This window comes from Perca fluviatilis, chromosome 7 (assembly GCF_010015445.1).
Source record: "Perca fluviatilis chromosome 7, GENO_Pfluv_1.0, whole genome shotgun sequence".
NCBI lineage: Eukaryota > Metazoa > Chordata > Actinopteri > Perciformes > Percidae > Perca > Perca fluviatilis.
In genome coordinates, this window is record NC_053118.1 from 16,608,952 (window position 1) to 16,624,793 (window position 15,842).

Genomic DNA, 15,842 nt, shown 5'->3' on the forward strand with positions numbered 1-15,842 from the left:
TTTATACAACTGTCACTGTTCGTCTGTCTCAGGACACGTGGACACTTAAATGGCTAGAGAACTGCCATGCATTGTTAATCAAAGAATAAGTTAGACCACAGGACATCCATATTTACAGTACTTGCTGGACAATAAGCTTTTATTTCAGCTGTCATCAGTTGTTTGTCTGCTGACACGTGGCCACTTAAAACCAACTAGCAGGGGTGACTGGGATTGGCATTGATTGTTCGCAGAAGACTTGGAATAATTTTGGCAGGAGGTGTGGAAATGTACAACATTAGAAATACAAATTAAATCAGGCTTAAAGAAGACTAAATGTGGGAGAGGGACACATAATGACCCCTGGACAGTATTGTTAAGAGATTAGGATTGTCATTGCTTATTAGTCTAACACGTGGCCACTTAAAACTTCTTTCGAAAGGAATTGACACTGACATCTAATGTAAAAGCCCATATAAAGCACAAAATCAGACATTTATTGGTGTATAACGGGGTCATCATGGGGTTTCAGAGATGTTATGCAACAAGCACAGTGGTATTTCCCTAGGCAGGAAAAGTTGTAGGTAGTTCTATAAAATCTATTTTGTTTTAACGATACAATCTGTGCTGTCTATAGTCAAGTCTCCATCTAAATTTAGCATAAAATTTGGCTGAATTTACTTCTATTATGCAAATATTAGTAGAATCGTAATAGTTTAGGTTTCCTTTTACACACTGAAACAAATGGGTTGAATTTATTAGGGGTGTGCAAAAAAAAATCGATTCACATTTGAATCGAGATTCAAGCTCTACCGATTCAAAATCAATTCATAGAATTCCAAAAATCAATTAATATTTTATTTTTTTTATTTTATTTTATTTATATTTTTAAATTGTATGTCTACTGCAATCACATGGGAAAAGTAACTACATTTACATACTGTGAATCATTTTTTTAAAATGAAGAATCGTTTTTGACTCAAAAATCTATTTTGAATCAAATCTTGAGCCTGAAAATGGATATCAAATTGAATCATGACATTTTCTGAATCGTGCACCCCTAGTATTTATGTGCACATATGCACGGTCTCACCTGAGCTGCGATTGCAGTTTGCCGGCCTTGGTGATAAAGTCCTCCCAAATAGGATAGCTGCTCTGTTGGGGGGGAAAAAAAGAGACATAAACATGAATGACACAATCATCAGAACAGATTTCAATACTCCCACAGTTACATAACAGTTCAATCAACATGAGGCCATACTGATGAATCACCTCACCTGAGGGCTAAACAGAACTAACCAAGGCTTAGGCTTTCTGATATAATTTCAACAGTTGGCTTTTATTTTGATCCTATTTAAAAATATATATATTTTTTTTGTTATCTGCTAATGGGAGAACAGACATACTGTCATGTCCTGCATGTTAAAACATTGCAAAATGGGTCACAGGCCTCTTTTAGAAAGATCCCCACACAACGAGAGCACCAATACATGATATAATGAGACTGGTTCCTGATGGGACTCTAAATTTATCTAATTCAGGTCCTGGGCTGAAAATAGTTAAATAGCCTATCAAAACCATCACAGAGAACAGGTGGCCTAATGCATTGAAAAGAGGAGGCTAGGACAGCACCAGATAATGTGATGAATATCGCATGAGCACAGGTTTGTTGCAGATGTGCTACTACTGTCAGGGGTCTGAGGAATGTCATGTTATGCTGTCAAACATTACACCCAACAACCAACTCAACTCTCAACCTACAGTACCTCTTTCTTTCTCTCTCCCAATCTGCCTCACATAGCTTTTGTTCTTTTCGACCTCTGCCCTCTATTTGCATGTTGCTTATCCCTATCTCTTCTCACTGTCTGTCCCCCTCTCCTTCTCTCTCTCTCTCTCTCTCTCTCTCTCTCTCTCTCTCTCTCTCTCTGTGTAGTGGCCACCACCATCAGCTCTGCCTGCTTCAGAACATATATCAAACACTCCTGCACCATAGCAAATGAGCCTTCTCTGCATTTCTCTTATAATTTCTTACTCTTCTTGTTGACAGCTTAGGTTTAGTGAGCTGTCACTTTATTGTTTCAGCATCTGTAGCGCTCTAAAAGAAAGGGCATTTGATATTTTCACTGGCTTCTCTGGCAGCACAGATGTCATAAAATACAGGGGAACCATGAACTGTCAAGTGAGACATGGGAGGCTGAGAAGTGCTGAGTGTCTGAGCAGTATTCATAACAAACTTTCTGACTCCAGTAGAGGCGATGGCTGGCCATTTGACCTACACACGTCAAAGCCTTCAGACTCTGCGGGTAATTTTTTTTACCCTGACAGCTACATTCCCGGAATTCCTCCAGACAAGACGTACAACAGCTGGGAAATTGCTAATTGTCTCATCGACCAAGCTGTAAGAGATAACATCAAAATAAGATGCCCTAGTTTTGAGACTCATGGTTGCCATATTTAGCCTTTATGCACTGTTGGCTGCTGCATCCACTTCAAACTGGAAGAAATGGACGTACAAATGTATTTGTTTTTCCAATAGAATAGAATGGAAGAAATTGAAAAGAGTGCAGTCAAATATAATAATATAGGCTAACTTAGCTAACGTTACCACAAAAAATAAACCTAATATACAGCAAGACCAGATAGCTATACCATACAATTTAACCTAGCATCAATTGAAAAGTATCTCACATTTACTCAGCTCTACTCCATTTTGTTTATCGACTTCTAACGTTAGCTAGCTTTAATACTAAGAATACAATAAGAAGGTCTGGTCAGAAGTCTAACGCTAAGTTTGTCTGGCTAACATCAAATTACCTGTATAGTTGACCTAGCTAATATTGATAACGTTAGACTGATGTTTGGGAAGTTAACTGGCTGGGGAAGGGGAAGACGTTTTTGGACGTCGCTTAACGAAGATGTGTTGCAAGTTCATTTGGCTTAGCTACCTTCATGTCTCCGATAACAGTTTGAAAGAGTCCTCCGAGCGCGCTGCATTCCTTCTCGATAACACCCTCCATTTTCAGGACCAACTCCAGTGGTCAGTCCCGACTCGGTGAGCCGCTTTCAGCTCGCCACCTCCGCTCTCCAGGAAAACCAAAATACTCCAAAAGTATGAACAAAAACGAACAAACCCGTGTGTTAAGATTCTACTGTTCCGTAATCGATGAACAACTTCTATCTCAGTCAAATGTAAAGAAACACAGGTCGGTTCTGCTCTGGTGCACGGTTTACTTCAAATCAAAAGAAGTTGTTGGGACGAAAGAGAAATTTAAATCCCCCCTCTCCCCTCCACGCCGCCCCGTTTATACTCATGGCTGGACCTTGAAGATAATATATTGCAGTTTTCTAGTCGAAACTAGAAATAATCCCAATGTTAGGCTGCTAATGTTACTCCGTATCTTGACAGGTAACGTTAAATGCCGACACTCACTCGTTACTCCTAGCTACTGCTTTCTCAACACTGACTGAGAGAGAGAGAGAGAGAAAAAACGAGACTAGAAATAAGCATCAAAATGCATTTCCGGTGACTTAGTTTACACCAAAATAAAATATCTGATTAATGGTTTTTAAGTCGCCCTGGAGAGAGAAGTAGAATGAAAATGGAATGGAATGGACATTTAAAATTAGCGTTCGGCAAATTAGTAACACAGGTACTCATAGCAAGATGCCTTGAAAGGGCTATACTATTCATAATCACACACTGTGTTTAAGTGTAGCCTACATCATATAAATGCAACATAAATAAAACATTTAAACCTCGAGGTAAAACTTAACATTTTTAACATCGGACGTGTTATTTTTATTTTGAAGGAATACCCGTGATACTTCCGGTATTGTTCTGTTTGACTTGATTCCATAATGATGGGAGATGCAGCAGAGGAGGTCTATGGGTGCAGTCTCTATCACTCTGGGTGCAGTCATAGACTAGTGAGTGAACGCGCGCAGGGGAGGTAAGCGCGTTCATGGTGTTTGTCCATTTGGCAGCACTCAGAGCCATGTCTTTCTCTATCACTCTGGCAGCACTGTACAGCACAAAGCAGCGCCATAACAACGGCTGAATGCGTGGACTACTCTAAATTAGCTGACATTACTTTTGTAAGCATAGAACAAAGTATTTTGACTTGTTTGACTTTATAAGTGTTGATACAAGCACAATATTATAAAGAGCCACCAATTATGTTGACGCCAACGTTTTTGCTATTTATGCATAAACATTGGATACATGTTGAAAGGTTGAGCAGTTGTAGACAACGGGAGACATCTAGTGGCTGAAGTGCAAATTACAACATACAACTATTGCAAGGAGTTTAAATCGATGTGACGTGGTATGAGCGTTAATTACATCCAATTACAGGAGCAAATTAATTAATCAATTAAGTCAACCGTTTCTATAAAGACTGTATCTATAGCGCATAAGGGCATTTAGAAATTATTATTTCATTGTTTCTAGCACTAACCTTACTTTCAAAGGTATAGTCATATGAGCCATACTGATTTTTCAACAGTAAATATATGTGCTGAAACTATATTACAATACACCATGAAATATTTCGTTGTGATAGTGTGTGAAATTAAATGTATTCACAGAATGACCGAGTCATAAAAATATCAGACCATGGTTACTCTCACAGAAAATCAAAGGGACATTGTTCACTTGGTCAAGTCTTTGAATTATGCAACCTGAGGAACTCTGTGGGAAACAATAGGCCTACTGCCAAATATTCTTTATTTAAAAGTATTTTTAAATTAATAACATTTAGTAGCCTAATGCAAAGAAAAGTATACAGCTTATACAACTAATAAATCATGTAGCAACATAGTTATTGATTTGGGTAATTTTATGTTGCATCATCACAGTTAAAATAATCAAACACTAAAAACATACTACTGTATATACTTAAATGATCCATTATTAGATACAAATCAATGTTTGAAATATAGTAGCTGACAAAAGCAGTTTTTTTATTGAAGGTCAGATTAAATGTTAGTTTGTAGTAGCCTAGAACTCACGAGAATGACAATGAAATTGGTCAATAAGTCACAGTGGAGCCACATACGATAACACTCAGAAAGTTTAAACAGTAACAGATATTATCACATGAATAGTTACCAATTTGTGAAAAACAGTTATTTAAATTGACAAAAAGTGCTCACAAGATATTACAAATTTGAAATTTAAATATCAGATAAACTCACATTTTAAATAGTAGCCACATCAAAATGTATTAACAGTCACCTAGAGTGAGTTTACAGCTCAGTGAAAACAATCATGTTGCCTTTTAGGCTTTTTCAAACTAATTGAAATATCACATTATTGTTCTATTGTGCATAACCTATTAGCAGCTTACATAGGCATGTTTTTGTGTTATTATAAATGGGAAATAGTCCCTTCAATATGGATGTGACTCAGGAAATTGGGCAATATGACTAATTCAAACTAATTGCATTATAACACGAATGTTCTGGTGTGCATTAACTATTATCAGCATACATAGACACCATTATGTGATACTATATTGGTATTAAAAACTCAGGAAATGGGGCAATATTGGTATGATTAAAAAAGCGGGCGAAAAAATGAAACCATAACTGTCACAAGCATCACTTACATCTTGCATAATCACCCTGTATAGCCTGGTATCATATTCAACTACTTAAACTGCTATTCTTTAACTGTGTCCTCAAAATACTTTTAACAGCCCAGAACCTACCTGAGCCCAATTCTTTCAATATCTCAGAAGAAGAATTATTGTAGGAATATTATTGTCGAGAAATCTTAACAGATGTTTTGACTGAGGCAGAAATTTTTGTATATTTGTATATTTTTTTCTCCTTTGATGACCGGAGTGTTCCATCAGAAAATAACAAAGTTTGCACTGAACTGAATAGCAGTGCTCTCCATGGATGTTTTAATAATACATGCTAAAGTTATGAAGCAGTTATAAAACTAGTTTGCACTGGTTTTCCCAGTTACATCCTCCACCTCTTGAAGCCCATCACCATACTGCAGCCGTAGCATAGTGTCACCAAAAATGCAAATACCTGGGACAAAAAGACAAAAGGAGAAAAAGCAACAAAACTGGTCAGAAAAACCCAGCCAACTTTACTCACATGTGCTAACTGCAACTTGATTCATTACTTAGCTATAATTATATTATTTTAAATCCATTAAGTTCCAACAAGCTTATCTTAAGACATCTTTCTTATTCTAATCAGCAAAAAACAACATCTATGAAACAAAAGAAAGCAGCTGAATGAAGCATTTCTATAACACTAACTAGAAAAGGTGAAATTTATGCATAAGTGGCTAATATAACTATTCATCAAAAGTATAAACTCAAATATTCTGTTTTAAAATGACCTTTTCTTTGGTATACAATATATACAGAATATGAAAACTCAGCACAGAAATGTAGCCTCTTATATGAGTTTGTCAAGTTATACATTTTGCACATTTTTTTTAATATAAGGCCTCACATCACATAACCAAACATAACCTATAATATTTCTGTCAAAGAGGAGGGCCAGCACTTGCTCTTTTAATCATACTGTTTATGACCTGATATATCTAGCTGATAGCAGGACACCACAGGCATGCATTGAATATTCTGTTTATTTATGGCAACATGGACAGTCTTTCACTTTATCAGAAGGTGCATGCACATTTAAAAAAAAAAAAAACAAGACCAAAACTGACGTTTAGTGAGCAGGGAGGTTACTATGTAAATGCAAATGTGTCAACTGAGGCGTTTCTCGGACAGAACTTATTGAGAGCCTGAACGAGTAATAGGGCTGTTATTACCTTTATGATTATATGAATTAACCTTTCGTAAAACCAACTGTTTTAAAAAAAAATCTTTGTAACGCAATTTCAGCTGCTCCCACACATCAGTAAAAGTCAACCAAGGAGTTTGACATTGGGCTATATTCAATCAGATAGTACTGTGAGTGCATTATGATATGAATTAAAATGTACAAATTATGCATGCACTGTATTACAGACTTTATTTGAAAAGAGATGGCACTCACCGTGGCAGCCACATTAATACTGTATTGCTCATCATCCAGGACTCTGACTGTGACACTATCAGTGCTGTTAGGCAGTGGAATGATTAAGGCTTTAGCTGCTGTAGCTGCTGCCTCCAGCACGAAGGCAGAAAAGTAAAAAAGCAAAGCTATAAAATGGTAAATCACATCCTGGGGGGAAAGAAGAGAGAATGCATTACACATAAACATAAAAAAGTTCAAGTAGTAGCAGTAGATGGGAACAAAGAGTGACCAACATGTGAGTTGTATCCCTACTGGGTAATTATGAGACAATAGCTGCACTGGTCACTACAGCTCCCTGGACTTTGGCATTCACATAACAGACCAGGCTATCTATCGGTCAAAGAATCAAGTTTTTACATAACATAATAGATAAAACAAACATGGCAAATAAAAGAATGAGTGAATAAAAATACAAAAGAGTGAAAAGACTTAAGTTATTTGGAAACCATCAGATTAATAAATAAAGTAGAAAGACAGACACAGAGAGAGAACATGTCAGAGAGTAAAGAAGGTTAATGAGAGTTTGTGTTGTCGACTTTGCGAGCCAGACGGGACTACAGGCGGGCCTTTGTTGCGTTTTGGTGTGAGCTCATCATCCTTGTCACTCATTGTTCGGCCGAAAAAAACAACTTCACACACCTGGGCCCTGTTTCAGGAAGGAGGTTTAACAAACTCTGAGTCTAACCCTGATCTCTGAGTTGATTTACCCTGAGATGGGAAACTCTGAGTTTTCGGTTCCAGAACAGCTGATTTGAGTTGGTTCAATAAACTCAGAGTAGGTTCACTCAGGGTTAAGCGCGTGCACCACCACTATAAAAAGGCAGCATGAATGGAGCACTGATACTACGATTCACCATGGTAACAATCTCAAACAAACTGGTCGGCGGAAATACTCATGCGCACATACAGCGAGTTTGAACATATATTTCGTTAAAAAAGCAAAATGCTGCTGCAAAAGATATATAGTGTATTCATTTCATATTTAATCATAAGTATAATATTACTGGTGAAATGGTATTGAACCTATAATCTATTTCATTTAGGTGCAATCCTGGGGGCGAAAAAGTCCTAGGGCTACTAATCCCATTCTGAGGCTGCAGCACCATCATTAACAGAATTATAACTCATAATCTTTTATTTCAAAGGGCTTACATTATTCACCTGCAATACTGTGGAACTCCTTTTTAATGGCTCTTACTGGTTCATGTCCAGGGAACACTACAAAAACCTTTAAAAACACGTTTCAGAGCGAGTCACATTCTTCTGACGGCTTTGCTAATATGCATCACCATGTAAAGAAAACTGCCGTTTGCTAAAAAAAACGTAATGTGACACAGAATCTGCTGGGATGTAAGAGCATGTCCACGATGGGTGACGTTAGTGATAGGAGGATGGATAAGGTTATGTAGGCTACATAACTGATAGACTGGGAAGAAAAACGATACCGCTCAAAATAGGTAGGCTAGTATCTGGAAATGAAAATGCATCTATAGTCGGGGCCTCAATATCATCTCCCGATGTATTTTTAACTCCCTGCGAAGTAATACAGCCCTTTGCAGTTAAGGCGGCCGCCTAAACAACATGCGCCTGCCCTTAACTACGTTATCGAAACCACACAGCTGACAACCTGCAGGTGGAGGCGGTGGAGACAGGCTCAGACATAAACGTCGCTGTGGATTTGTGTCAGTCTCGCAAGCGGTTTCAGGAAAGTGGCTGCATGTGTCCGACAATGTACAGAACATTAACAAAAGCATAAACTGAGACTCCGTTACCTGCTTGTCGGTCAACGGTTAATGATCGGTTATTTAATTTCATTGTGCTTTCTTTTGGAAGGCTGGCTGCAGCAAATCGCCACTTACTAGCTAATTAATTAGCCTGAGGTAAACAATAGCTATCAGTAAACAGAAGTGACGGGGTGGCTGGCGTCTGGTGTGTGCGCCAGTGTTTGTGTGTGTGCGTGTGTCGGCCCGCCCCGCGGAGCTCCGAGCTGCAGACAGCAGAGTAGTAACCTACCTTCACCAAAATGAAGACTGAAAAACAGAACTATTTTGGTACAAACATTAACTCGCCATGTAGCAGATAGCCACATAGATATAGATAGATATCATTTATTATTTATATATTATTTAAATTTAATAAATAATTGTTAAATGTAGTACAGAGTCTGTAGTCTATCAAACGACGAACGCCGTGCTTGAGCTATATTACTGGTTACACGGCGTTCGGCGTTCGACTGGTCGAGACTGTTTTCCCAAGATGGCGCCTGCCTGTATATGCGAACGGTTTTCTTGTTGTCAAAGCATTCACAGGCTCTTGCACAACAAAAAAGATAAGCAAAATGAAAGGCTTCCAGGCATAAGTGGTGGGGAAGAAACGTGGTGCCCTTTCAGTGTCTCACCAATCTGAGGTATAGGGTTTAATATAAACATTTTAGTGGATGGAAGGACAGAGAGTGACTAACTGACTGATCAGATCATTTATCTACCACTCACCAAGAAATTCCAATCAGTGTTGATGCGGTCAGCCAGGCCGGTGACGAGCAGCGCGAGGTAGGCGGAGGAGATTAAGAAGGTGGTGAGGGAGACAAACATCACCCAGCCCTGCAGCAGAGGCACGGGCACATTGGAGGACGCCACCAGGATCCATACCAGACCACTAAATAACTGGAGATAGACACAAACACTCCTATTGGTCATTATGTTACAGCGGACACATTTGTATAGTTACAGGCTTGCCAACTATTTATGATGCACTAAGAAGACATAAAGTATAATAACTGTACATATGTATGCTAGTAAGGTTTATTGTACTTATGACATCCAACTATGAATCTGTATACCTCACTGAGTGAAAATCATTGGAATACGCTTAATGGAAGTTGTACAGGAATAGCTGTGGTACACCAGTCTGCTGTGACTGAATGAATGTAACTGATAGAAAAATGCTGAATTTTATAATACAATTGAAACTGTATTAAATGTGGATCAGGCACATGTGATTGTTGCATCAATAATTGTGAGATTTTGCATTATCTGCTCATAATATGCTGCTTTTCACAGTTTGGTGAAAGAATCCAAGGCAAAGTAAAATAGGCTATGTTTATGGTAAACTTTGGACAAAGGGGCAAACATGAAGTTAACACAGTTTATTAAAACACTAAAGAAGATTGTGTTATGGAACTTCCCAAGTATTTCTAGGCTACAGTATCTATTGTAGTTAATGACAGGTGTAATATCTTGGCAAAGGCTTTCACATTGTGCATGCTGATAACAGACACAAATTGGCAATTGAATGATAGTTTCCATCTGGAGGCTTATCTGTAGAGGCCTTCACCTGCAAACAGGCCTATAGGTAGGTAGTCAAATAATCATAAGCTTTGAGGTAGCAGATAAAGTTTTATTATTGTGAAAGGAGATGATGGTGATAACCAATTTGGTATTTTGCAGGCCTGCACTGCTCTATAAGAAGCAGGTGTTTTGACCCTCGCGGCCAGTCTTGGCGAAATTTGCCCTTGCTTTGACTGTCGTTAAGCAAAAAAAGAAAAGAAAAAAGAAAACAGCCTCAGGCAATCACAGTGACGACCAGTGTGCTGGCAACATCCAAACACTGAGCAGTCCGCACATTACAGAGGAAAGACCGTGTTAGTAGCCTACAACTTAAAGTCTAACTGGACTTGAACAACGTGCTGTACAAGGCCATCAATTATTAATAAAGAATTAGTGACTATACTATAGGTTCTGCAGACTAGAGTATTGCTACAATAAAACTGAAGTCACTGATACATTGTGAGAATATAACATCCAGTTGAACATCACAGATAAACACACTTACTATTTCTACACAGACAAGGGCTCCAGAGTAAGTTCTCAATACTTCCAGTCCCAAAGGAAGAGAAATGGTTGGCGCTGGGAACGAGGTGGCAGCGGGATTAGCGGCTGGTTCCGTCATCTCTATGTCTCCCTCTCTCTTCTCTCTATCTCCCCCTTGCCTCTGGCTCGCACTCTCTGTCGCCCACGAAAAAGTGTCCGTTGAACAAAGGACTGGAGCAGCGGGGGAAATTCCTCCGGAATCATGTGTCCCCAAAGCAGGTCGGACAGGTGCAGGTGCCACTCCCTGGAAACCAGCGGTGCATTCAAGGACCTCACGGAAGCTCCTACATCCAGATATCCATTTATTATTAAATCTCCTAGCCAAATGTCCGTTTGACAAATTTGACAACCAGAACAGTTTTTGTTGTTTTGTGATGATAACTACAGATGGAGTGGGTTAAATTGAACCCACATAGACCTATTTAAAACACATATGCCTAGATTTTCTAAAATCCGTTGGCGAACAACATATTATTATTATTTAATAATAATAATAATAATAATAATAATACAATTGCAGTGATTTAGCGTTTATGCAGTGGTGGAATCAATACTTAAGTACAAATTCGAGGTATTTGTACTTTATTTGAGTAGGTTACTTCCATTTTATGCAACTTAATACAACTTGCCACTAATTCTCAGAGGCAAAACTGTACTTCTTTATCCACTGCTTTAGTTAGTAGTTACTTTTCAGATGACAATTTTCTTCCTATCCAGTGAAAACCCTCTATCTCTAAATTTGGTGATTTTGATAAAAAAAACAACAACATCCAACTTCATTTATAGGTTTAGAAAACTGTCCTACTTCTTAAGCTAAATAAACTATTTAAAAATTATTTATATTTATATATTTATATAGCTGGAAAATGCATCACCAAAAGCTGAAAACAGGCCTGTCTTTCTGAGCTGAAAATGAAAAGTTTACTTTTTAGAGATACGTGGTTCTCACAGGACAGCGCGCTACAAACATATGAGGATCTTATAGAACATGATGCTGTATATTAAAATACCCAAAATGATATAAAGGAGTTAAAATTAGCACAACCTTAAACATCTAAAATGCAACATGCACAATGCAGCAGTAATATCAATCCAGAAACATCATTTATAATAGTAAAACACTGACAAGAACCATGTTACTGCTAAATAAGTACTACTTTTGATACTTTAAGTAAGTTTTGCTAATAATTCTTACATATAGCCTACTTAACTTAAGTAAGGTTTTGAATGCAGAAGTTTTACTTGTAGTGGAGCATTTTCACAGTGTGGTATTAGAACTTTTACTAAAGGATCTGAATACTTTTCCCACCACTGCTTGTATGTGCAACACTGGCAAGAGAAAGCCAATAAAATGTTGACAAGTCATGAGCTTATAATTTATTTATTAGGTCAAAGTTGATTATAGTACAATAGAGAGGGAGGCTAGAACAAAAACAATACCCAATACCCATAATGAATGACAAATATATTTTCTTCATGTCAATAATGGTTATAACATGCCAATAAATTTAGTTTTGGCAGAATGAATCTGCTGTTTGCCAGATGTTGGTAAGGTAGTATATCATGTATGTTATAAAAGGCTTCAAGGTTTACAATGATTAACAGACTGATCCTCTGATCCTTCTTAATACTATAACTCTGCAATCAGTAGGCTACATTGTAAATACATGTGCTCATCTTGTACTACTGGTAATTCCAGCTGAACTAAAGGCATCAGGTGCTGATGAAGGTCTGAGACCGAAACATTGTATTTTTCTTCTAAATAAATTATTGCTTGCGTAATGGTCAGTGTGCGGGATTTTAACACGGTTAGAAAATAAATAAGGGCTAAGAAACAATGGTGTGTGACACACCGTGTGACACACACCATTGTTTCTTTGCTCCTGTACTGGGAAGGTGAATCAGTAGACTCTACTGGTTAACCTTCCCAGTACAGGAGTAAAGAAGTTTGAAAAGTAAATATTAGCTTAAAGGTTAGAGTATCCGCTGAAGAGAGAGGAGAACTGATTTCCAAACTGACTTAGCCACGTTAACCATCTTTGCATTAAAACATGGGACAAAAACATTCAGTGTTGGAGGGTCATTTTTGGTGATCACGTTTTTTTTTTAAACAAATGGTGATGTTGTTACATTGGTTGGTAAGAGCAGTTTCTTAGCCACAGTTAATGTTTAGCTATGACTTGGGTCATGTGAACCAATGTTGATATAACCTTTTAAAGGGCACTGAGCTTAGTTCACAGTTAGAATCATTACCATCTGTATAAGACCCCTATATCCTATCATGTGAAATAAGTCAATTGTTTATAAGACCAGCATTGTCAGATTGGAAATCTCTTTTAAGGGTGATTTTTGTTTTTAACATCAAGGAAATCACAAGTTTTAAAGGTGCCCTGCCATACACAACCGCTTTTACTTGCATTTTTTGAAATATGTTAGGTCCATATGTGTTTGTGTTATGCTGTGAATGTGAAAATGAACTGCTACCTCCTCTGTCAGCTCTAGCCACTGAAAAGAAATAAGCAGAGAAATCAGGTCAATTACAAAAGCTGGTCAGTCTGACATTATGTTGCCTGAGCTCATTACTATTCATTAGCTTGCCTAGTTGGGTTGGGTAAAGGATTCTGACAGCCAGGCTCTCATTGGCTAGTTGTTAGCCAATCAGATTCAAACAGCTTAGCTTGTTGAATATTAATGAGAACTGGCAAAAATCTTCCTGTAGGCTTTCTATACCACGCTAGAATGGCTTGAAACAAGGTAAACAAGGCATTTTTTCCACAAAAAATGTTCCAGAGTCCATGGTAGAACTTCAGACATTACCACAAAGTAATGAAATATGTGTGGCAGGGCACCTTTAGGAAGCACATAGTTGCCCCCTTTCTCCGTACATAGAAAGACTTTAGCCCGGTGCGTCCATGGAGGCCTCACTCCATAGATATAAAACATATATAATTTTATATCAATGCCTCACTCACTGTGTCATCTATGGAACAGCAGAAAGCCTGATATTAATCTTCTCTTAGACTAAACTGCTGATTCTTAAAGTGGCCATATTATGCTCATTTTAAGGTTCATAATTGTATTTTGAAGTTGTACCAGAATAGGTTTACATGGTTTAATTTTCAAAAAACACCATATTTTTGTTGTACTGCACATTGCTGAAGATCCTCTTTTCACCCTGTGTGTTCAGGTCTCTGTTTTAGCTACAGAGTGAGGCATCGCACTTCTATCCCATCTTTGTTGGGAGGTGAACATGCGCAGTAGCTAGGCAAGGATCACATCAGGTAGCTGTTTGTTTCTACAACATCAGTCAGTACAAGGCAGGATTAGCCGGGAGACTTCTTCTAAACGAGGGCGCACTTCCAACTTTGCGTGGAACGCCTGCAGAACAGGGACATGTAAGTACTGTAGTTATTTTGTAGATTATGGTGAACTAGTGTGTGTTGTAGCAGTGTTTTTTGATTAGATTGTTTCATAACATGGGCACTTTAAGCTACAATGTAGCAAACTACTGACTCTGCAAGATTAAAATAAGGACATTATGAAATATAAAACTAGTCAATCCATTACTCTTTTGTCCATGTTTTTATTGTTTATATTTTAGAAGCAGTGGGAGAAAACAAAACAAAATACAACGCTATGTGTTACCTTTCACTTTGAATGACTAAAAAACAGGAACAAAATATGAATAAGCAATATTGTGAAGATTAAAGAAAACTCATTAAGTGTATTTTTTAATGGATACATTCCCTTAACATTTGTTTTAGTGCTTTTTATTTAATGAAAGAAATCAGAAAAAAAAAACTCGGAAGTAAGAGTTTATTTGGAGGGCTTGTTCGTTTTAAACATAAAAAGTACAATAGAGACAGGACAATGGAACAGTTGTTATCAGGCTGTCAATTATCGAATAGGCTATATTTACGGGAGGAGCAATGATAATCGGATCAAAATGTATTATTTATTTGTCTTTTTGGGGGGTCAGTGGGATACTGTACAATGGGATGGGAGGGCCTGAATGGCATCAACTGACAAACGAATGGCTGCCCACAGGACCTCAATACTCACACGTCCATGGCAATTCAATGCTACAAGAAACGTCATTAAATGCTCTCACTATCCTTGTCAGACAGACCAATCCATGTTTGGACAGATTTGCTGACATAATCCAGCTCTTCTTTTGTTGTTACAATCGCCAGGTCTGCTCCTCTCCTTTTACAGTCTTATCTGCTGTTTTCCCAGGTTTTAGTCAACCCATGAGCCGATAAATAGTAGCTCTTGTCTCCAAATGTTTTCCATCCTTGGAGGCAAGGTTGACCTACAATGGAGACAGATGAGTGTATTTCAGTGAGGTCTATTGGGACCAAAAACTGGTTTTGGAAAGGTTTAAAAAAGGGACCACCTTTCTAAACTTTAACTGCACAGTATTGCTTTTTCCACTGTTTAGAGTCCATTGCAGTTTGGGGCCATGTACAGTAACAATGATGAAAAGTGAAGCCAATACGTACATGCCTTAAAACTGCATTATATCTAATTTCCAGCAAAGGTGGTTGCAAAAAGAAGTCAGCTTGTATAGAAGTCTATGGGGAAATTACCCAACTTGCCATTTGATTTATTACCTCAGTAAACATTTTCCATTTCCAGCTTATGGTCTGGCAAGTCTTCTTTAATACAGCATGATGTTCATTTAGTAAATTATGGTAACATTTATTTTAAAATTGATAATAGAGCAGCGCATGCTTTAGGGCGTGGCTAACACACCAACCTGTCAATCACGATGATGCTTAGCAATGCATATATCCATGGCAATGTGTACATTAAAATAGCCGTGAACTTGTTTTGGGGTGTTGTCCGTTTTTTTCGACTCTCACTGTGTGTTTTCACTTCATCACTGTTAATTGGAACATTTTGGAATGTTTTGCACAAAACACCCGGGTTCAAGAGCAAGAG

The 15,842-nt window shown here is 37.9% G+C and overlaps 2 protein-coding genes across 10 annotated transcripts in view; both read right to left on the reverse strand.

Annotated features, from left to right (window-relative positions):
- LOC120562316 (protein MTSS 1-like) overlaps positions 1–3,441 on the reverse strand; it is a 55,266-nt gene extending 51,825 nt beyond the window's left edge. For all 9 annotated transcript variants that reach the window (XM_039805989.1, XM_039805994.1, XM_039805992.1 and 6 more), the window contains exons 1-2: positions 2,925–3,441; positions 1,073–1,134 (exon numbers count right to left, since the gene is read on the reverse strand). In XM_039805989.1, the coding sequence (XP_039661923.1) occupies positions 1,073–1,134; positions 2,925–2,996 (134 nt within the window). In that variant the 5' untranslated portion in view covers positions 2,997–3,441. The remainder of the gene's footprint in view (positions 1–1,072; positions 1,135–2,924) is intronic.
- A 1,474-nt stretch (positions 3,442–4,915) lies between these two features.
- On the reverse strand, positions 4,916–11,166 carry mal2 (mal, T cell differentiation protein 2). Its single transcript, XM_039807320.1, has 4 exons — positions 10,861–11,166; positions 9,522–9,692; positions 7,009–7,176; positions 4,916–6,021 (listed from the first exon to the last, which is right to left on the reverse strand). Exons 1-4 carry the CDS (start codon positions 10,975–10,977, stop codon positions 5,950–5,952), a joined length of 528 nt encoding a protein of 175 aa, XP_039663254.1. The 5' UTR covers positions 10,978–11,166; the 3' UTR covers positions 4,916–5,949.
- Positions 11,167–15,842: the final 4,676 nt, after the last annotated feature.